Raw genomic sequence first — 24478 nt, 5'->3', positions numbered from 1 at the left:
CTAAGCCCGTGCACCACAACTACTGAGCCTGCATTCTAGAGCCCGCAAGCCACAACTACTGAGCCCACATGCCACAACTACTGAGCCCACATGCCACAACTACTGAGCCCACATGCCACAACTACTGAAGCCCACGCACCTAGAGCTCATGCTCCTCAACAAGAGAAGCCACCGCAATGAGAAGCCCGTGCACAGCAACAAAGAGTAGCCCTCGCTCAACCACAACAAGAGAAAGCCCATGCACAGCAATGAAGGCCCAATGCAGCCAAAAATAAATAAATAAAAATAAATAAAATTTTTTAAAGTACTAAAAAATTTTAAAAAATAAATCGTATAGTATACTGATAAGTAAAATTAAGAGCAAAAATTGCATGCTTAAATTAGAAAATATGAAAATTGGAAGAATTCTAACTTCTAACAACATGAGAAATTTTGAAAAGAAGAGAATAATTTCAAAGAAAGTAGCAAGAGAAAAATAGTTAAGATAGAAGCAAACATTAAGCAAAACACAACAAAAACACAAAACAAAACATAAACACAAATGAAATGACCAATAGCGTTCATTTTCGAAAACAAATAAAATAGATGAACTACTGGTAAGATCAGAAAAAAGAAAGGAAACACAAAAAATCAATATTAGCAATAAAAGCGAGTCTATTACTACAAATGCAGCAGAAATAAAAGAATATGGTGGATAATATTATATGGACAAGAATATTCTGCAATATCACTGAAATCATAAATAAACTAGATAAATTCCTATAAAAATACAATTTACCAAAAATGACTCAAGAAGAAATAGATCTATACCTACTGAATAAATTAATCAATAGTTAAAACTCTTCCCTTAAGGAAAACACCAGGCACAGAGAAGTTCACAGATGAGTTTCTATCATTCAAAGGAAAGATAACTCTTCCTTTGTCAAGATCTTCCGAAGAATAAGAATAAAAGAAAACATACTTCATTTTATAAGACTGACATAATTTTGATACTGAAACTAAAGAACACAAGATAGGAAATCTTTAGGACAACCTCATGTATAGACATAGACAAAAATATAATAAATAAAATATTAGTAAACAGAATCCAGCTATATATATAAAAAGAATAATAAATCATGGCCAAGTTGGGTTTAGCCTAAAAATACATGTCTGCTTTAACATTAGAAAATAGATTAATGAAACTCACTACATTAATAGGTAAAAGAAGAAAAACCTTATGACCATCTCAATAGATGGAGAAGAATAATTTTATAAAATTCAACAGCTGTTCATAACAAAACCTTTAGAAAACTAGGAGTAAAAGAGACCTTCCTTAAACTAATTAAAGGGCATCTATTGAGAAAAAAATATACAGGAACAACATATTTAATGTTGAAAGCATTTCCTGTGAGGTCAGAAACAAAATTAAAATGCCACCTCCCACCAACTTCTATTCATTATTGTATTAAAATCTTAGCTAGTGTAGAAAAAAAGAAAATGTATAAAAATGGAAAGAAACAAAACCATCATTATTCACAGTTGATATGACTTTCCACAGGGCTTCCGCAACAGCACACAGCCAAGGGGGTGAGTGGAGGCTGAAGCTGGCCTCTGCTGTGACCACTCAGCCACACTCCCTACACAGGGCTGAGTCCACCAGACACAGACCTGCAGTTCACATGGCAAGCCAAGTCTCCATAGGTCTATGTCTTCCCAGACATGGTATCTTTCCCTAATTCCTATAAAAATGTACCATGAACTAGCAAGTTACCCTCATTACCAATGTGGAAAGACCAAAAGTATCTACAAAGAAATTATTTTAATTCATGTAAAGGCTTAGAAAGGTGGCTAAAATATATATACACAAAAGTCAATTATAGTCCTAGACACCAGCACAAAAATAAAATGAAATAGAAGAGAGGGCATTAACAAAAGCAACAAAGATATATAAGGTATACAAAAATTAATCTTAAAATGTGCAAGTCCCTTATTGAGAAAATGATAAAATATTGTTAAAAGATATTAAAGAAGGCCAAAATAAATGAAGAGGTATCTCATGTATATAGACAGGAAAATGTCAATTCGCCATAAATTGACCTATAGATTCCATGCAATCCCAATCAAATCCCCACAATGTTCTTTCCTAGCACTTGATGAGTAAACCCAAGACTACTATTGAAAAAATAAAGAAATTGGGAGGACTTTTCCTGCCAGATAGTAAGATTTATTTTCAAACAGTAAATACAATGTGATATTGACCCTGGAATAAACTTAGAGAATTGAATAGCAAGCCCCAAAATAGACCAAAGCAAGTGTGGAAACTTGATTAATGAGAGAGGAGAGGGAAACAGGAGAGACAGAGTGAAAGCACATACGTACATCCCAAAGCATAAGCAGAAAGTGAATTGGGAGGGGTTGCGGGTGATTCCCACTGTTGCTCCTGCCTGGTATATGAGGGGAGAGCTCCTTCTTGCCCACACTTATTGCCCCTGAGCCTCCCTCTTGCCCCAGAGCAAAGACTGAGCTGGTTTGGGCAAGAGAGAAACAGCTAAGAGGGTTGCTCTCAGAACCCCCTTCTGCAGACAGAAAAGCCCAGCCCATCTCCAGGAAAAGCATATGAGAAAGCTTCTGAAAATGAGAAATGGAAGGTTAATTAAGAAGACCTGGTATATGATCCTTTTAATGTGCTATTAAATTCAGTTTGAATAATCAAGTGGGATTTATCCTGAGATGTAAGGAGGGTTCAACATACACATATCAATAAATGTAATATACCACATTAATAGAAAAAAGGATAAAAGCCATATGTTCCTCTCAATAGATGCAGAAGAAGCATTTGACAAAATCTGACGCCCTCTCATGAGAAAAGTTCTCAACAAATTGAGTATAGAAGGTGCATACGTCAACATAATAAAGGCCAGATGTGACAAACTCACAGTTAACATCATATTCAATGGTGAAAGTTTGAAAACTTTTCCTCTAAGATCAAGAACAAGACAAGGGTGCCCACTGTCACCACTCCTATTCAACATGGTACTAAAAGTCCTAGCCAGAACAATTAAGCCAGAAAAAAATAAAAGACATTCAAATCAGAAAGGAGAAGTGAAACTGTCTCTGTTTGCAGATGACATAATCTTACATATAGAAAACCCTGAAGACTCCACCAAAAAGCTGTTAGAACTAATAAATGAATTCAGTAATTTTTTTTTGTTTCAGGATACAAAATCAACATGCAAAAATCAGTTGTATTTTTATACACTAACTACAGACTATTTGAAAAATAAAGAAAACTATCCCATTTACAATAGCATCAAAAAGAATAAATTACTTAGGAATAAATTTAGCCAAAGAAGTGAAATATCTGTACACTGACAAATAAGACATGTATGAAAGAAACTAAAGAAGACACAAATAAATGGAAGCATAGCCCATGTTCATGGAGGAGAAGAATTAATATTGTTAAAATGTTCATACTACCCAAAGCTATCTACAGACTCAATGTAATCCCCATCAAAAATCTAATGGCGGGCTTCCCTGGTGGCACAGTGGTTGAGAATCTGCCTGCCAATGCAATGCGGGGGACACGGGTTCGAGCCCTGGTCTGGGAGGATCCCATGTGCCGTGGAGCAACTGGGCCCGTGAGCCACAACTGCTGAGCCTGCGCGTCTGGAGCTTGTGCTCCACAACGGGAGAGGCTGCGATGGTGAGAGGCCCGCACACCGCGATGAAGAGTGGCTCCCACTTGCCACGACTAGAGAAAGCCCTCGCACAGAAGCGAGGACCCGGCACAGCCAGAAATAGGTATGAATAAATAAATTAATTAAATTAAAAAAAAAAATCTAATGGCTTTTTTAACAGAAATTTTTTTTTAAATTCTAACATTCATATAACACTACAAAAGACCCCAAATAGCCAAAGCAATATTGAGAAAGAAGAACAAAGCTGGAAGCATCACACTTTCAGATTTCCAACTATACTACAAAGCTATAGCATCAAAACCATATGGGACTAGCATAAAAACAGACACATAGACCAATGGAAAAGAATCAAGAACCCAGAAATAAACCCCTGCATATATGGTCAACTAATATTTGACAAGGAAGCCAAGAATATTCAAACGAGAAAAGAGAGTTTCTTCAATAAATGGTACTGGGAAAACTGGATATTCATATGCAAGAGAATGAAATTGGACCCCTACATTTTACCACTCACAAAAATTAACTCAAAATGAATTAAAAATTTAAATGTCTCGTAAAGCAATTATACTCCAATAAAGATGTTAAAAAAAAAATTTAAATGTCAGTCCTAAAACTCTAAACCTCCTAGGATAAAAGTCCCTTGACACTGGTCTTGGCAATGACTTTTTGGATTTAACACCAAAAGCATAAGCAACAGAAGTAAAAATAAACAAGTGGGACTATATCAAACAAAAAATTTCTGAACAGCAAAAGAAACAAGTGAAAGGCAACCTACAGGAAACTGGGAAAAATATTTGCAAACCATTTAACTGCTAAGGGGTTAATATCCAAAATATATAAGAAGCTCATACAGCTCAATAACAAAACAAAACAAAAAACTAATTGAAAAAATGGTCAGCGGGCTTGAATAGACATTTTTCCAAAGAAGGCATACAAATGACCAACAAGTATATGAAAGGTATTTAACGCCAATCATCAGGAAGTGCAAATCAAAATCACAATGAGATATCACCTCATACCTGTTAGAATGGTTATTATCAAAAAGACAAGATACAAGCGCTGGTGAGGATGTGGAGAAAAGGGAACCACTGTGCACTATTAGTGGAAATGTAAGTTGGTGTAGCCACTATGGAAAACAGTATGAAGTTTTCTCAAAAAAATTCAAAATTGAACTACCATGTGATCCAGCAATTCCACTTCTAGGTATGTCTGAAGGAGATGAAATCACTATCTCCAAGAGATATCTGCACCCCTATATTCCTTGCAGCATTATTCGCCATAGCTAAGACATGGAAACAACCTAAGTGTCCTTCAATGAATGAATGGATAAAGAAAGAAAGAAAAAGAAAAGAAAAAATATATATATAATACACATATATATCACAATGGGATATTATTCAGCCATAAAAAAAGAAGGAAATCCTGCCATTTGTGACAACATAGATAGCCCCTGAGAGCATTATGCAAAGTGTCATATAGAGAAAGACAAACACTGTATAACCTCATTTATATGTAGAATCTAAAAAAGCTGAACTATAGAAACAGAAAGTAGATTGGTGGTTGCCCGGGGCTGAGGGTTAGTGCATATGGGGAGATATTGATTGACAGGTACAAATTCTCAGTTATAATATGACTAAGTTCTGGAGAGTTAATGTATGCATGGTGACTATAGTTTACAATACTGTATTGTATATTTGAAAGTTGCTAAGAAAGTATTGAATAGATCTTCAAAGTTTTCACCACATGAATAAAAAGGTAACCATGTGTGGTGATAGATGCATAACTAACCCTATTGTGGTAATCACTTCACAATAAATATGTATATCAACTGATCACATTATACACCTTAAACTTATAAAATGCTATATGTCAATTACAGCTCAATAAAGCTGGGAGAAAAAGGAAAAAAAAAAAAAAAAAAGAAAGACCTGGGCTTTGCCGGATACCCACCACCCTGCTAAAATAGTCTACGGCAGACAAGAACACAGGATCATCAGTGAGAAAGCTGCTGCAGAGGGCCTGCTTTTTGCCCTGACCTGCCTTTGCATAAGCAGGCAGAGCGGCCAGCACAGCCCTTCACTACTGTGCCTGGGTTGGGTGGGCTGCCCCAGGCTAAGAACACCTCAGCCTACGTGGTACAGGTATGCGGGAGCAGATGCTGTCATCCTGGTACTTGTGCCACCTCATGAACACTACAACCCCCATCCCATGCAGCCTTTAGAACTCCCTTTCCAAACCCAAAGGGTAGCACAAAAGAACATAAGCCAACAGCCAAGAAACCTGCAGCCTCACCTCAGCTCTGCCAGCAACTAACTTTGTGAAATTCATCAAACTACTTAACCTCTCTGGGCCTCTTTTTTCAAATGCAAACTGGAAATAATATATCTTTGATTACCTGGCACAGTTGTTATAAAGGCTGAAATACAACTAGAAGATTACACTGCTTTGTATCCCTATACAAGGTCATAAAAATAAGAGGGATTTTGTTAGTCAATATGGAAATAAGAGCCTCTTAAAAGAACCAAAGGCGGAATTTCAGGCAAAGTAAAAGAGACCTGGGCGAGGATAGAAATCTCAAAGTTAGGGTCTTAACCAAAATTCCTTTTAGTATTATGTAAGCAAGAAACATGGAATATCATAGGACAGGTCCTCAGGAACCCAGTTTTACAACCCTGTGGTTCATGAAAAGGAAACTGAGGTTCAGAGCGGGCAAAAGACTTGCCCAAGTCACAGAGTAAATTTGTAGCTGAACCCAGACTAGAATCTAAGTTCCTTCTTCCCTTCCTCTCAGGTTCTGTTCAAAACCTGGCCTAGTCCACGATGCTACCTTGAGAGGGTGATGACCCCACACCTGAAGAAAACCCCACTGCCTCCCCCAGGACATTCACTGAGGGATGCCAAACTCAGGACACTTATTTTCCTGGGTCTACAGGTTCAGTGTGCTGATGCGTATAACTCATTCCGCTCTGGAAATCCCTCTGCCAGCACCATAGTGCAAGACAAACAGATTGTGTTGACCAAGAGCTTAAGAACCAATTACTCATCCAGCACAGATGCAGGGGTCTGGGCTGGCAGGAGCTATAGCTTGAATCCCTCTGACTTTTCAGGAAACTGTCTCCAGCTCAGCCCCCTCACCCCCTGACTAGGATCCTGAATGTGAGGATGGAAGCACAGCAAAGGACAATTCCATCTGAAATCCTGCTGTTAAGTCATAGACTTCTGCATGCTGTGGGGAAAGAACAGGACCTCTTCTTAAAACTGTGGCCTTCAGCTCCTTGGGACAGCAGGGTTGGGCTGAAAACAAGTGGGTTTGGTGAAATCCCTGGGGGCCCAGCTGCAGGCCAGACCAAGCACTGCACTTTCACCCCAAACATGCATCCCAGGTGCCCAGCTAGCGGCTGTGAAACCCCCTGTGGGCTGCTCTCTCAAGCTGGGCAGGGCCTCTCTCTCTTGCAGTGGCCTCAGACCCAGAACACCCAGCCCCTCACCACACCTGTCACCTCTCCCTCTGGCAGGCACCCTTGTGACAGCAGCCCCCACACTCTCTCACATCCATGGTCCCTTTGCCGAGGGCTGTGAGTATGACTGAGGTAGAGATGGTCGCAGGCCAGGCCACGTGAGTGCATGAGGGAGATCCAAAGCCCGGCTCTCCCTCACTCACAGGCAGCTCCTGCTCCCACATCTGAGACCAGTCTAACATCAGCCTCGGTCCAGGTCAAGAGAGCATCTGCTCTGCATCAGGCTGCAGCTAGATGATAGAGAAGTCGATGAATAAAACAATTTCCTTTTTCTTAGAATTTCCTCTTCCACTGAAAGATTTATATATAAATGTGTAATTAAATAAGACATAGTAATTCCTCCAAGATGAGTTCAAATAAGATGCTTGACCTTTCTCTGCCACACGTGCTCTATATGGCCTTGGACAATTTATGCCCCTTTTCTGGGCTTCCAATTTCCCATCTGTGAGAGGAGAGGGCTGGATTAGATAAGCTCTCCTCTGAACCAAATGTTCCTACAATCCAAGGACCCCCTCCCCAGAAGCTTCTAAAATAGTCATTTGTGGCCAGAGATGAGACCCAAACTCTTTTCTCCAGCTTGCTCTGCCCCAGAACCCAGACTGCTCTGTGTTCTTTGCTCAAAGACAGATTTGAGTTACAGGAGACATCTAGGGTTTTGTCCCAACGATGACCACTCACATCACCTGCTGCTTCTGTCGGCCATTATAGCCCCTACATCACTGTATCCCTGCCTGCTGTGCATCTGGGGCCACCCAGCGTTCCCCCCAGCCTCAGGGTCCTTGGTGGCCATAAGGCCAAGCAGGCTCACCCAAGGCGCTTGTCTTCTTGCTGGCTGCCCAGTCCCCAGCCTATTCTAATATTAGTTTCAGCCGCTTAAAACACAGCTCTCATTGTGACATCTCGCTGAAAATCTATTATGTCTCCCCAGTGTCCCTCAACTCAGGTCTGAACTCCTTAGCCTGGCACTCATGACTCTCCAGACCCTGTTTCCAGCCTACCCTGCCTCTTTGGGCCTTACCAAACTGTCCTTCCCGACATGTCCCTTATGTTCACGCTTCAAGGCAAGTTCCCTGCTATTCTTCAGGACTGACTTGCTGTCCCCACACATCAAGATTCAGCTTAAACGCGGCCTCCCCCTAGAAGCTTACTCTGACCCCTCAGACCACAGGACACCCAGAATCCTGAAGTTCTGACTGCTCCTCCCCCCAGTATTCACATAGCTTGCCCTTCCACTGCCTCCTGGCCTCTGTTTAAATATCTGCATATCAGAGAGAACCTCTTGACCTGGTATAAATGTACAAGTCCCCTCCTACCCTTGGAACCCCCTTACCATTCTTTATATTTCTCCACAGCACTCAGCACCACTTTGCATATATCAACCTGTTTACTATCTTCCCACATCAGAAAGCAATTCTACTCGGGCATGTGTTTTGCTCACTGCTGTATCTCCAGTGCCTAGAACAATGCCTGGCACAGAGTAGGTGCTAAGTAGATTGTTGTTGAATGAATGAGTGAGAGAGGGAATGAGTGAATGAGTCTGTAACTTAGATCCTGGGCATCTTCGGGCACTTTTCCAAGGTGCTCTTATCTGATGTGGCTGCCATTGTCCTATGTCTGCTCAGCCCCAACCCTGTCTGATGTCATGGCAGATGGACAGCGCCCATTCTGTGGGGCTCTTTGTAAATGACAAACCTCAGAGAACTGAAAGAGCAGCTTCCGGAGGGGTGGGGCCAGGATTAGTCTACTGCCTGGTTTCCAAATGCCACATTTTAAATCCCACTGTCCCGCCCTCCCCCCAGCCTCTCTGCAAATTCCACAGGGTTAAAAGGGCAATCCTGGTAGAAAATGAAGAAGAAAACAAAAGTGTCCTCTTCTCCATGGTGGGGCTCATGGGCAGCTGTGTCTCTCTTTCCCTTTCAAGCCTGAGCCCCAAGTATCTCTGCAGAGCCCAGCTACCACCTTCTACCTCTCTGATCAAGGAGCTTAATTCCTAAGCTCTCATCACCATTGAAAGAGGGGACGGGACACTAGAAAAGCAGGAGGTGAAATAAGAGGAGCAGTTGGTGTGGTGGCATCTCTCTCTCTTCCTGGTAACACCCTGCAAGCACACACGGCCTTCGACCAGTAAAGTGACACCTCCCCACCCTGACATCTCCTCATCTGGGCTCCTGGGCTGTGAGGACCATATGAAAGAGGGATGAAGGAGAGGGCGGGGAGGGTGACTCATCAGCCTTGAGTCCTGCTACAGATCCAACATAAACTCTTGTTTGTGGATGGATACATGTGGTTGGGCGGGTAAGTGACTGAGTGAAGGCGAAACAGATATTGAACGAGTGAGTGAGGAATGCAGGAGTGAGTGAGCTGGAGTGACTACTGGCATCTTTGCAAGGAGAGCTCACTGGACTTAGTAAGACCCTCTCTGAATTCTCTTTTAGGCCTATATCTAGTGCAGTCTCAGGGGTGGGGAGAAGGTTGGCAATTCCTGACCCACATGAATCATGCACGTAACTCTCAAGTTCCAAGGAGCCTTCATAAATGTTTGTTAAATCCTTCGTAGCAGCCAAGGAGCCAGGTCAAACCACCTGGAGGCCCCTCAGATCTCCTGTATCCTCTACAAACCAGAAAGGGGGGTACAGCTCAGGGATGCCATGTGATTTAGCTATCTTCTCCAGGAGCTCCTTAGAATTGCCCAGGAATTAGCTGTCACCTATCACCAGTCCCCTCAAAGCTCTTGAATGACAGTCTAATTTGTTTGCCCAGAAGACGTTAAGATGTTTGGGGGGGGCAGACATGGTTGAGAGGTACCTCAAATGTAACATGTCCTAAAATGAATTATCTTTCTCCCCAAATCTACTTCTCCCCTAGAATTTTTATTCTACTGAATGGCACCACCAGCTGGTTGCTCAGCTGATAAAACTTCATTCATTCATTCATTCATCCATCCAACAAATATTTGTGACATGTGTCAGTAACATGCTAACTACTAGGATAAAGCAATGAGCAAAACTCATCATCAAATAGGAAAAGTAAACATTAATTATCATGAAAAAATTGTAAATAAATGTAAAATCACAACTATGATAAAGCCTTGAAGGTGGTACATGGTGTTGTAAAGCCCTATAAAATGGGATTTGACCTAATCATGGTAGTGACAGCTGAGCTGAGAGCTGAGATATAAGTAGGAATTCAGTAGGTGAAGACACGAAGGAAGAGTGTTCTAAGCAGAAGAACAGCAAATGCAAAGGCCTGTGGCCTTGCCAACTGACAAGCCCAAGGGACTGAGACAAGGCCAGGAGAGAGGGTGAAGAAAGAGCTGGGTGAGAGGGTGTAGGAGTGGAGGCAGGGGTCAGACAAATTAGACTTTGTAGGCTTATTAAAGAGGTTGATCTTTAGCTTAAGATCAATAGGAAGCAACTGAAGTATTTTTAAGGAGGGAAATGACCTGAGTTGTGTTTTTTTTTAAAAAAAACTTTTTTTAAAAAATTAATTTATTTTATTTATTTTTGGCTGTGTTGGGTCTTTGTTGCTGTGCTCGGGCTTTCTCTAGCTGCGGCGAGCGGGGGCTACTCTTCGTTGTGGTGCACAGGCTTCTCATTGCTGTGGCTTCTCTTGTTGCAGAGCCCGGGCTCTAAGTGAGCAGGCTTCAGTAGTTGTGGCGCACGGGCTTAGCTGCTCCGTGGCATGTGGGATCTTCCCAGACCGGGGCTCAAACCCATGTCCCCTGCGTTGGCAGGTGGATTCTTAACCACTGCACCACCAGGGAAGCCCATGAGCTGTGTTTTAAAATACATTTGGCTGCTGTGTGACAACAAATTGGAGGGAGTATAAGTAGACCAGTTAGGAAGTTCTCACAGTAGTCTGGTAAGATGAAAATGGTGCCTTGAACTAGAGTGATACTGGTGGAGACGGAGAGAAGTGACGGATTGGGGAGAGATTTTCAAGAGAACATCAACAGACTTGGTGGTGGATTGTATATGAGCTTTGAGAGAGAAAGGTGTTGAAGATGATTGCCAGCTCTCTCTGACTTGTGCAGCTGTATAGATGAAGGAGCCATTCAATGAGATCTGAAATACCTGGAGAGGAGCACATATGAATAGGACACTGCCAAGCAAGAATGCAGAAATTCCGTTTTGGACACACTCAGCTTGACAGACCTTGGAGATGTCTATCTCCCTCCTTCGTCTCCCTCACCTTCTGCATTCAACCAGCTACCTGATTCTACTTCCTCTCTTGCCTGTCTATTTCAGGTCCTTGTAATTATTTCCTAGATAATTGAAAGAATCTCCAGGCTCTCTCTCCTTCTAATCCATCCTTTCCACACTGTAGGTCTTTCTAAATACCGCCGCCTCGAACAGTCCCTCCCTCACCACCCATCTAAACCACACTATCCTCTCACTCTCTGTCTCAATCACTTGAGTTTTTCTTTCTAAAAACCTATAATAATTTGCTTTATTTTTTTATTAAAGAAATAAATATGGACATATAAGTATATACCCTAGCTCTGTTTGCTAAGAGGGCATAAATGCAATGACACACCAGTAACAGGGAGCACATGTAGCCCCAGGTCTTGGTTTCTAATACTATTCTTCACTAAAAGGATCCAGGGCTCCTTGGAGAAATGACTAATTCCAGGGCTGGAGCAAGGAAAGAACAAAATGAGCCTGGAACATCTTGCTAGAGCAACAGTAACCAAATGCTCAGAGAATCATGGGGAAAAGTCAAAAGAAACAAGAGCCAGTCTGAGAACCTCCCACTGATCAAATCTTGTACATTTCGAACATCAAAATAAAATATACAAATTGATTAAACCCATTGAATAAATTAATTAAGAATTTATGAGTTCATAGTAATGAAGGAAGGGAGGAAAGGAGGGAGGGAGGAAGGGAGGAGAGAGATAAAGAGAAAGAGAAAGAAAAGGAGAAGGGAAAGATCTTTCCTACAGAAAAATGCCAACTAATAAATACAGAAGAAATGATGGATTCAAAAGTATCAATGATGATAAAATTAGTGATTAAACGTTTGATGAGGAACAGGATGTTTACAAAACCTCGAAGTATCTCTCCACAAATTACTTATTGATTACTAAGGGAAAAACAGTAATTTCACAGGAGAAACTGGTGAACGTCACCTCAAGCAAGTGACGAAAGCTTCCATCACCAGCACTGGGACAGTCCCCGCAGCCTGTGCTTGCTGGTATGCTAACCTCACTTCATGGTACTCCTGCCCAACATGCATAGCTTGAATCCAGTCATGTAGAACCATCAGATAAACCCAAATGGAGGGATATTCAACATAATAACTGGCCTATACCATTCAAAACACAAAGGTCAAGAAAGATAAAGCAGAGGAATTGCTCTGGATTAAAGAAGACTGAGGAGACATGATAACAAAATGCCATCTGTGGCTTGGACCCTGAACGGGGCGAGGGAGACAGGAGAGCTATAGAGACATTATTGGGACACAACTGTATTGTAGTAAGAGTATATCTTTTTTTTAAGGAAATACACACTTAAGTATTTACGGGCAAAGAGGCACCATGTCTCCGATTTACTCTTAAATTGATCAGAAATATGAATATTTTATATGTATTCATATACATGTATGTATTCATATATACATATACATGATAAAACCATAAATATATAATTATAATAAATGAACAATAAAGTATAAATTATACAGATAATTGAAATATACATAAATAATAAAAAATAATGTATTTTTATATTGTTGGAGAGAGAAGGAATGAAAAAAAATGAAGTAAATGCAGTGTCTTGTAATCAATTAAGGGATACAGATAAAGATGGATTTCTTTTACCAGTCTTGCAAATTTTCATTAATTTGATATGATATCAAAATTAAAGGTGACATAAAATTGTTTGTTTTTATGTTTGCTGAATGAATAAGTGAGCCCATATCCAACCATGACCCTCCCCTGCTTAAAATACCTCAGGGGCTGCCCACAACTGTCATGATAAAAATCAAAACACCTCAGCACAGCCATCAAGGCCTGACACTCGACAGCCCTTTGTAAAGTCTCCCATCTCTCTCTCATCAATACTGACCAGTACCCTCACTGCCTCAAGTCCCCCAAGCTTACCACACGAGGCAACATTTCTGTGCCTTCGCATGTGCTGGTCTCTCAGCCTAGAAAGCCCTCCTCTTATCCTCCTGGAATCTTCCTGTTATCTTTCCAGATCCAGACCAGGAATTTTCACCTCTGGTAAGGCCTCCCTGATTGCCCCAGTTAGGGGTGACACTTCCTCTTCTGATACACTAATACCTGCCATGATCATGTCCCACAGACAGGCTTGTCACTGTTTGTTCACAATCCTGTCTTGCCTTGAGGACTGGGATATTCCCAACACCTGTATGCCCAGTGCTCTGCACGGGCCCTGGCACATGACAGGATCTCAGTTAATACTACAGCATGGATACATGAAAAATAGTGACTAAACTTTCTGCATCCTCCAAGAGAGCTCTCTGACTTCAGTCTCTTTCACAATCCTCAAAAAATATAGAAGAATAAGGGAAATTAGTTCTTCTAATTTTATGCATGAGGAAAGTGAGGCCCAGAGAGGGTAAGAGAAAACAATGTACCCAGAGGCTGAGCTAGAGCTGGAATCCAGATCTCTTGCCATCAGCCCAGTGTTCTTTCCGAGAAGGTAGGTGGGACAAGAAGGAAGAATATGTCATTTACAGTTGACCTGTTCTATGCTGGACACTACACTTCAATAAACTTTCCAGTGCTAGCATCACCACTGCATCATAAGGAACCCCTTTTTACAGACGTGGAAACAGGCTCCGAGTCAGATCTGTCTGACGGCAAAGCCCGTGCTCTTTTCTCTGCACACTGCCAGTACATGCAGCCCACCTCTGACCCTCCATCAGAGGCAACAAGATGGCCTGAGTCAATCGTTCTGTCCCTCGACCATGTCTTTTAAACCAGCACCGCACACAGACCCACAATGCAGCCCACACCCCCAGACGACAGGCTGCATTTCACATGGTTTCCAAACCCAGGATATTTGGTTTGTAAGACAAAACCTCCATTTCTCCAGCAGAAAGTGAACACTATACACAATTACCCAGCCAAATTGCTGACGCCTAGACACTGCCTCACGCCGAACAGGGTCTGGTCTGCCCAGAGACATCCTCAGAGGATCCAGGACTCCCCCAGAGCTTGGCACTGAGGGCACCATGTAGCAGGAAGAGGAGGGACTGGGCTGGCTGGATCACAGTGTCTGGGTGTAGGCTCGGTCCCCAGAGATTGCTCCAGGGAAGAAGTGAAGACACAGAAGCCCACCCCAAGGGAGTGGCTGGCAGGGAGGGGGCGGGCTTGGCAAGGGTATCCCTGCCCGGCCTGGGAGGCCTTCCCCACCCCACCCCTGCTTCCCAGAGAGCAGCAGTCTCCATCTGAGGCTGGAAAGGCCAGTGATGCTGATGATATTCAGGTCCTAGAGCCAGAGAAGGCAAGCCCTCAGCTCTTCCCCAGTTGGCCCAAAGGCCTGGACTTCCCTGCTTTCAGGGCCTTTGAACTGGGGAGTGGTCAGTGGACCACAGACCACAGTCTTCACCACAGACTCCAGCATCAGACAGACCTGGGATGAAATTGTTGCTGGCTCTGACCTTGGGCTAATCATTTAACCTTGCTGTGCTTCAGTTTCCCTATCTTTAAAATAGCAGTGCCTGTCTCCCAGCATTGTTCCAGAGGTTTCCTGAAACAAAAGATGCAAAGAGCCTAACAAGGGGGTTGGCCCTTAGTAGACACTAAAACGTGTGAGTAACCGTGAGTAAGCCTTCCCCCACAGAAGTTCTGACCGCCTCACCCAGTGCTCTCTTGCTGGATGTTAAACCTGTTTTCACTTGGTTGAGCTTAAAGTCCAGGGAACACCCAGAATCCTCAGCAGAGATGCAATCAAGTCTTAGTCTTACCTTTTTGAGGTGGCATTTACCTGGGAAGGTACAAACCCGTCACCCGCACCAACCCACCAGCACACCACCCAGTGCCAGGCATCTCCTGGGGCCTCAGGCCAATGATTTCTCCTCCCCTTTGTAACCAAGTGCTTCTGGGAGGATTAATCTTGAACATGGGAAACAGCTGCCAGCATCGGGTGACTTAATGCATACTGAGAAGCAAGATCTCAACACAACGCCTGAAAGCCCACCACGAGAGTCCTTGTAAGTAATCTTTAGTGCTAAGCATTGCCCCCCACTCCTCCCCTCTCCAAATACTAATAGCCTTGGGCAGGCTAAAAGAATCAGTCTTAGAGTAAATTAGTTAGGGGTCTCGCCAACTTTGCAGTGTGGCTAGAGCCCTGTCCTGCATTCAGATGACCCTGGTGACACACATCTCTTGCAGATAAGAGGTGACAATTGACTTTCTGACCACGTGGCAGACTTGAGAGCCCCTCATGGGGAAAAGGAAAAACTGAGCACTAGCCTATAGCCTCACAGATCCAGGGGAGGGGGCAGAAGGGCCCTTCATGTGTGTCCATGCTCCTCATCCTGAGCTCTGGCTCCAAAAGGTCCATCCCTGATCACAGACCATGTGGTCCACGTGGTCTCCTCTGAGGGAGGCAGAGCTTAGATCCAAGAGACACAGACCTCTCAGCAGAGCCCTGAGCCTAGGCGGGGTCACATGAGGAAGGGGTGGCCATAGGGCCAGGGCCAGGCATAGGGCAGGGGTCAAACTCCTTCGGGCACCCAGACACTCATGCTTTTGAGACAGGGAGAAGCTGGCAGTTGAAGCAGTCAGAGGAGGGGACGTTTATCAATGGCCCAATTCATTCACAACAATCCCCATTGTCTGAGCCAGCACAGAGATGGGCATTTTCTCCCAGAGCTGCTGGGAAGAAAAGCCCCAAGACATGGTCACAAATCAGAGCCCCAAAATACAGAAGCCAAAATTGAGACATATGGTTTGAAAACCAGATGAAATATTTGAAATTGGAGATGTCCCCCCCAAATCCGTGCAACCTCATCTCATCCTCAGAGACCAATAGAATGCTTAATTGCTGATTGTTCATTTATTTATTCTGATCTCTTTCTATGAAGGATGTAGGAGTTTACAGTTAAAGATGGGTATACTATAAAGTTATTAAAGCAGAAATTAAAAGTCAAAGCCATGGTTCCAACGAACACATTTACTAGGATGAAGCAATATGATGAACTAAGATCTTCCTGGCAGCCAGAGTAAGAAGGGAAACACACAGGTGATGTCATGAGCTCAGCAGTCACACAGACCTGTAGAAATTCCTTGAGCACTCTAAGCTTCAATTTCCTTGTCAGAGGGAAAACAAAAATGGGACTATTAACCTAATAAGGTTGCTTGCTATGAAAAGTAAATGAAATAAAGCATGTATTATAGATTCAATAAATAGTGGTTGTTATTATTACCATTTTGGGGGTTGTCTGATTTCTCTTTTAAATTGGAACTATGTTACCTTAACAGGGTTGCCTTGATGCTCTATGAGTCCTAATTGTTGCTCTGAAATTCTGATTGGTAGGTATATGTATTTGATGAACTAAAACTGGGGAACCAGCCTGGGATTCACAGTGGGTACCTCATTTTTCCACTGGAAAGGAGCAAAGCAAAGGCTCTCCCTTTCAGCCTCGCCTGCAGATGGGAGACTCAAAACAGGGTTGACTAAAACCAAAAAAGAGCAGAAATCAACCCAGCTCAACTCACTTCTCCTGCCTGTCAGATGACTGTCTGGGCCCAGCCCACAGAAGGCTCACTGCTTTTCTGCTGCAGGGGGAATCCAGAGAATAAACTAGAGCGTGGAGCAAATTACAGGTGCTGAGCTCTGCCTCAGATCCCAGACTGGCCCTGCTTGCTTTGCCAGACGGTCCTTTTCACTTCTAAAAAGGTAAGACTACTCCAAGAGCAGCCTCAGTTCCAGATCAAATGGGACACTCTGAAGGCGTTGTATCAACATCTGCCCTGACCCCCCAGCCAAAGCCCCCGGCTTAAGATATTTCCTACTAAAGCCAGTTTCTTAGACTTGTCCAAGGTGCCACATGTAGGCTAAAGGGGACCGAAAAGGGGGCCTAAAAGGCTGAGAGTGGGTCAAGCCAGGGGTGCATGTTTGTGCATATGCGTTTTGCCCACGGAGATACCTTTTGGATATGTGTCACTGTCCTCAGATGTACATACTGAAAGCAGGTGAGTGTTTACATGGCCCTCCTGAGATACAACGTGTGCAAGACTGGTGTGGGTGGCGGGAAGTTGTGCACACATGAGCAGCTGTGAGGGTGTGGGTGTGGGTGCCCTGTGAGTGTCTGTGTGTGGGCATGGCTGAGTGGTCCTCCCACCTCCCCCTGGAGTGACAGTGGGGCTGTCTCCAAGCTGTCTCCCCAACCCTGGCCAGTCAGCTAGGCTGGCTCAGACCCCCATTCACTCCAGTGTTGGCGCTGAACTCCTGCCCCGCTCAGAGTCCTGAGAAACCAAAGCCGAGTGACCCACAGAGAAGGCATCCCAGCTGGGGACAAGTCGGGTCACCCTAGAAAGTCTGAGTTCAGATAACACTCCTTATCCCCAGCTTGTCTTCATCTGCTCACTCACACGCATCCAGCCATCGGCTCATGCACCCACTCAGCCCCGTGGAGCCTGCCTACGACGCTCACCAATGCATATCCAGCGTACAGACACGGGGCAGCAAGGGCCACACAGACACACGTGCCACCTATGGGCGCACTCCAGGCCCACCTACACAGAAGTTCCCACACACATTGACACACTCACACCCTGGGACATATGCTAGAAAGTTCCCTGTGCTCACATACCAGCCCAGACACACGTCCTCCCACTGGCGCTCGCTCCCACTCACAGGCACTCACACTGATACACTTACACTTACTATCCAAATAGTCACAAGCATGCTCTGTCCCGGACCGGGCTGGGCACCGAATCCAGCCCGGGGAGCGCCGCCTACTTACTCGGAGCGAGTGAGAGCGCGTGTGCGCGGCTGCATGCAGCGGCGGCAGGCACAGCTGGGGCTGCAGAGGCTGCGAGCAAGTGACCTGCTCGGTGGCCCAGCCCGAGGGCCGCCGGCTGCCCGCGCCCCACCCCGCTCTGCCCCCGCCCGCCGCTCCCGCCCGCCGCCGCAGGACCTCTGGCAACAGTCCGCTCGCTGCCAAACCTCTGCCCCGCGTCAGCCACCGCTGCCTGCAGTCCCAGCCGGGCTGCGAGGCTCTTTTGGTGCCCCTGGCAGTGCAAACTTTGTGCTCTCAGCTGTGGGGAGCCCTGGAATGGGGACGCGGTCAAGTCTAATTAGAGACCTGGCTCACACGGGGCCGGGCGGGAGTCACGGCGGGTAAGCATCCCGGACCCTCGGAGCCGTCCCGGCCCTGATGCCCACATGTGCCCCACATGCCAACATCTGGAGAGGAAAGGGAGTGCGTTGGAACTGAAACAAAACAAGGAGGGGTTTGGGTGCGGTTCACAGGCTCTGCGGAGGGAGCGCTGAACTTTGAGCAGCCCCCAAACGCCCGGAATGCCACTTGGTTTATTGACCTCAGGTGCTTCCCTTTGGAACCTAAGTCGCTCACGTAAGATCGCTGACCTGCCAGAAAGGACAGAAGATGATTGCAGAGACTCGTTTTAACTTGGGGCATGTCAAACTTCCGCTCTGGACTTAGTGTCAGATGGCTAAGTCTAGAGAAGAAGGCTGATTCCTACCCCAAAGCTCAGGAATGTCGCATTCCATCCAACCCCCTCCACCCTGCCATGAGTCATTCCCCACCAGGGGCCTGGAGTTCCTCTACCCACTCTGGGGGGTGGGCCACCAAGGAAGAGCAGACCCTAGCCTCCCTTGGGCACTGTTTCCAATTTTGAACCCGCTCATTGGCAGGAAGTTCTCCTTGGCATCTAACCTAAATCCTTCGTGTGCAACTACTGTATGTCAATATGCTCACACTTTGTGTTCAGGGACAGGAAAACCAGCTCTGTCTCCAAGACACAATGACCACTCCAAGGTCCCATCTCAGCCTCTCTTCCTTGACGCTAATACCCGTGTTCCCCTTTTCGGCCCTGGCTAAAAATGATGATTGCTCCCTGGCCTGGACACATTGCAGCTCCTGACATTAACTCAACTGCCTCAGCTCTCTGGGGACCCCAGACCCTGTAGATGCCCAAGTCATCCTCCTCAGACAAGCCAGCTTTGACTGCAGCCTCCATCCTTTGGAGACACCCTGATTCTACTCCCCAGACCCTTGAGAGGGGCTTCAGTTCCTATCTCAGCAAAGGCTGTCTCAGGGCCTGGGGACAGAGCTTGAAGGCCCAGCCATTCACCTGGCTATGCATTAACACTGAAGCCACAGCCTTCCTCAAATGGGCAGTTTCCTGAATCTTTGAGTCCATTTCTGGTAGATCAGGTAGTGTAAAAAAAAAGAAAAAATAGCCTGGACTTTATCCTCAGAGAAACCTAACTTTGCACACTGCCTCTACTACATTCTAGCTATGCGTCCTTGGACAAGTCACTTAAACTCTCTGAGGCTCAGTTTTCCCATATTTACAATGGGGATCATAATAATCTCTGCCTAGCTCGTACGTTGTTGAAAGTATGAGATGAGCTCAGGAATGTAAAAGTACTTGAATAGCTAAGATGTTTTTTAGTATGTTAGAAATGGAATGAGGCTTAGATCATGAACAGGATAAATATTAGCAAAAAGCCTCAGAAACATTTCATTCCCAGATACAAACTCTGGGTCTGAGTTTCAGGTAAAGAGAGGAACAGACTTGGTTTTTTAGATGTTCCCTTAGGACACTTGGTATGTATGTCCCCCACCTGCATTCCCAAACACACACACACACACACACACACACACACACACACACACACATCCACGTTCCCAGATACATACAGCACAGCCCAGCTTCCTGGGCTCATGTCGGCCCCACAGGCCCCAGCCTCTTATACCCTTGCTGGCCGTCTCTCCATTCCCAGGGGGCCTCCTCATGGCTCCAGTCTTGGCTGCAGCAACTCCAAGTCTCTTTACAGGGGCCCCGGCGGGCAACTCGTCTCTCCTTGCCCATCCTTCTGGGCCATGGCCCCTGCAGGCCTGAGACTCCAGGCAAAGGTGGCAGAGGCCTTCTCCAGGGCAGCTCAGAACTGAGGCTGCGGGGGGGGGCTCAGAATTGGAGCATCATGCCCCTCAGCCTCCTCCCCTCCGCCTGCCTGGCTTCCCAGTGCTGTCCTGCTTAATTCTTAATGGAAATTCCATCCCCGGCGCCGGCCCTGGCTGCCTCAGGGAGTCCAGGCTTGGGCCAACAGCAAACTCCACCCAGAGACAGGAGGCCTGCTGGGCCATATAAACACAGATACACACATATTCACATACATACATACACACTCAGCAGACAGACATGCCCAGAGTCATTCACAAACTCGGAGAGTCTCACCCAGACACATACCCCGAAGGATAATAAATATTATAATCACTAGCATTTATTGCATGGTGCTAAGTTTTTTATAGGTATCAGCTTTCCTAATCCTCACGATTACACTGGGTTCGTGGACGACTTAGCTATTATCCCTAATTTACACATGGGGAAACTGAGGCACAGGGAGTAATAACTTGCATTAGTAATAATAGCCTAATACGTGAGCACCAGGAACCATGCTCAGGGCCTTATGTGCATTGTTTCATTTTGCCACCATAGTAACATTTTGTAGAAGTTATTTTTATTCCCATTATACAGACAAGGAGAATGGAGGCCAGATGGTTTAAATCATATGCCTGTAGCCTCACAGCTTGTGAGATGAAGGGAGACTCTATATAGATATGTGTGGGAGCCCTCATGGGTGAAAAGGGAGACATACAGGTAAACAGATACATGCAGACTCTCAGGGGCACAACCAAAAATAGGTCCCTCTACCAAAGGAGAAGCCACAGAAATGGTTCAGAGCTGCATCAGGCAAAGGTCCCCTCTAGCCTGACGCCATGTTCTTCTTCCCTTCCAAAAGGCCCATCCCAGCTCCACCAACTTCAGGAGTCACTTCAGGAAGGACAAGTTAGACCTAAATGGAGGGCAGATTTCAGGTTTACAGTTCAGTCAGCCAGCCTGAACTACAGTCAACCCACAGCCTCAGCTCCAAATCTAGTTTGCCCAGCACACCCCACATGGTCACTGGAAGAAGTCTCAGGTGCTCTCTTCTGAAGGGATCATGAACGAAGCTCATGCAGGTAGCACCTCAAAGACTCTGGCACTGTCAGGGGCTGGCCAAGGAGGGCTCCTGGCCCCCAGACCCCGATGAGGCTGCACAGGACCCACGGGACAAGGCATGGCACCAGAGCCCAGGCCTCGGGCAGAACAGAGCATGGGCTGCCCGAGGGAGCTGGTGCCAGCTCCAGTTTTGCAGAGAAGTGGCAAGACTTTGGTGGGAGGAGGGTGGGCACAGGAGGGGCAGGGCTATGATATAGGACAAGTCACAAAGTCCAGAGCCCTGGGAGTTGGGAGAACAGGACTGGAAAAGAAGAGAACAGAAGAATTTAGCAGTCCAGGAACTTGTCCACTGCTGGAAATTTCCAGGCTAAGTTAGACATCTCCAAGCAGGGGCTGTGCTGGCACTGGTACTCGTTGCCAGCAGCCCCAGTAGAGTGCTCAAGAAGGCCTACCATGGCCAGTGTGATCTCTATTGTCTCTCGTCATTTCCTACTCCGTTCCCCTCCCAGAATTCCTCGACTGTTCCTGCTCACAAACCCATCCACTCTGTGGTCTGAGAACAGCCCAGCATGGCAGCCTTGTGGGGCATCTACTTTGGAAAGGGGTTTTTCCAGACAGGCGTGCACAATTTAACCTGGAATCATGTAGCCAGGCAATGGCTCTAAGAGGAGGAGACATTCAGAGCCCAAGAATCTGCATTTCTAAAAGGTTCCCAGCTGATGTGGATGGTACTGGTCTGGGGGCGTCACGCTCTGAGAACCACTGCTTTATAGAATAAGAGACAGTCAGAGGTCATTCCAGCTCAAAACTAAGGTGCAGCCTAACTTTAGAGGGGCAAATGGTTTCTTCTGAAAGGCCCCTAAAGAAAGAATTTCCATTCCTGTCAGTAGTCTGTACTTTCCTTTCCCCAGCCTCCATCTCCCCAGCTTCTGCGCTGGCCCTGCCCTCTGTTGGTCAGTCTCCCTTGGACTTTGTGATGGCTCTCTCTGCCTCAGTCCATCTCAAGTAAGACACAGCATCCTCCACTCTGTCCTCCACCTACTCAGAGAAGGTTATCAAGATGAGGAACCTGCACAAAAATAGCTGATGACCAGACAGGCTCTCATTTCCGAGGACTGAGATATCAGATCAGAAGGTCATGATGATCGCAGCTGAAATGCCAGCCCACCCAGAGATATGAGCGATGGGCAAGGATCCCAGCACCCATGGCTGTGACCTTAAGTCCTGCAGTCCCCTCCTGCAGCCTTGAGACATTCCCATGGAGATGCTGTCCTGCCTCCAGGGGTGATGGTGGGATAGGCCACTCAAGAAGGACTGGGAGAGGGGAATCTGGCCATAGGCCGGTGTGGACACCCCATGGACTCACTCGGGCCGTCTATCTCTCTCCAGGCCTTCCTCTACAATGCTCTCAAAAGGGGAAATTTCCCTCAACTCCCAGAACCAGTGTGAGAACCTGTAATGTAACTAGGATGAAGGACGTAAGGACCAGAAAGGCCCTCAGCGATCTCTGGGAGCAGGGATTCTGAAATTTTATTACCCACCAGAATCACTGGGCGGGGGAGGGGAGTGAAATGCAGGTTCCCAGGCCTCCCTCAGAGGTTCTGATTCAGTGGGTTGGTGGTGAGCTGAAGCCTGGGTATCTCTCTCTTCCCAATCCATGTTCAGTGACTTCATGCTGGTAATTTGAAATTGGCCATAATGGAAGTATTTATTTACACCACAGAAATTGGGCAAATACTACAAATCAGGGCATTTTGTTTTGTTTCACTTTGGTTTGCTTTGGAAAGCCTGTTGTGGACAACTTCCCAGCCCACTGTGGGGCATGTGCGTCTCTATATTCAAGCATCCCAAGCAATTATGATGCAGGGTTTTTTGAGAAAAAATTGATCTAGCAATTAGGTTCTAACTCAAACCCTTCATTTGACAGGGAAACTAAGGCCCAGTGAGGGAAAGAATCCTGGTCGAGGTCACCGTAGTAGGCCCCTTGTGGGATCACTGCTGCTCAGTTCAGGACAGCGGGGGCAGGCAGGCAGCCCTGCATTTTTCTTGGCCCTCTCCTGCAGCCTCTCCACCACACACCAGCTGTGGCTCATTGGCTAAGAGAGGCACGGCAGGAAGGTCTCGCCCCTTGTGAGCCAATCAGATTGACTTTCATCAGCATTTAGAATTTTAATAAGTTGGACTAGAGGTTATTAGTGGGCAGATGACCTGACTGGAGTGCCCTGGCCAGTAGTGCCCTCAGCACATGAACTCCAGCTGCTGATGGCCCCAGGACTACCCTGCCCATCCCAAGCCTTCACTGCTCAACTCTTCATTAAATTCAGAGAAGAGTTGAATTTCCTCCCAACAAATTCCCTTACTTAAAGTAACAAGCTATTTCCCATTACTTACAAGCAAAACCATCTTGAGAAACATAGCCACAGAGTAAGTTAGTGAAAATAAGAGCCCGAGATTCCTGCCCCTTTGTCTTTCCCCTATTTCCCACCCTCAGACAGGATGCAAAAGGAGAGTGTGCAAATATGCAATTCTCCAGGGTGGTGGTTTTCCAAGAGTGGTCCTAGGCCAACAGCATCAGCAATTCCTGGCATCGTGTAGAAAAGGTAAAGTCTCAGACCTCCTCCAACAACTACTGAATCAGAAGCTCTGGGGCTAGGGTCCAGTAAGCTGTGTTTTAACAAGCCTTCCAGGTGATTAGTATACCCGTTATACTCTGAGGACCACCATCTTAGGAGGGGCTGTAGCTTCTGCCTCCCTAACAATGAATCGAAGGCTGTTGAGCCCAGGGAGGAAAAGCGATCAGGGTGCCAACTGTGTGGCCAGCCACACTCCCTCCTGGCTAGCATCCTTGTCCCCACACTCCTGGGCAATCTCAGGCATCCGAGCTGTGGCCCTGCATCCCAAGCTAAGACAGAGGCCCTCTTTCCAAAGTCTAAGGGGTAACCCCTTTCCAACAACAGCAGGACAGCCTCAGCAGAGACACAGCAGAAAAATGCTACTTCTGTCACTGTTTTGGTGCCTAATTAAGGGAGTGACTTCGTGGACATTCCTTGGCCCTTTGGATCTCAGAGGATTGCTCTGGACAGCTGGGGGACAGCTTCAGGTGTCCTTCT

General features: G+C 45.8%; 1 protein-coding gene across 1 annotated transcript in view; it reads right to left on the bottom strand.

The window, feature by feature from the left end:
* The window catches only part of INSC (INSC spindle orientation adaptor protein), a 121845-nt gene extending 103605 nt beyond the window's left edge, over window positions 1-18240 (bottom strand). The window contains exon 1 of the mRNA XM_036861206.1: window positions 18140-18240. Coding sequence (XP_036717101.1) covers window positions 18140-18174 — 35 coding nt within the window. The 5' untranslated portion in view covers window positions 18175-18240. The remainder of the gene's footprint in view (window positions 1-18139) is intronic.
* Window positions 18241-24478: the final 6238 nt, after the last annotated feature.

The sequence above is a fragment of the Balaenoptera musculus genome, chromosome 8 (genome assembly GCF_009873245.2).
Source record: "Balaenoptera musculus isolate JJ_BM4_2016_0621 chromosome 8, mBalMus1.pri.v3, whole genome shotgun sequence".
Classification (NCBI taxonomy): Eukaryota; Metazoa; Chordata; class Mammalia; order Artiodactyla; family Balaenopteridae; genus Balaenoptera; species Balaenoptera musculus.
This window is presented reverse-complemented; position numbering and strand designations above follow the sequence as displayed.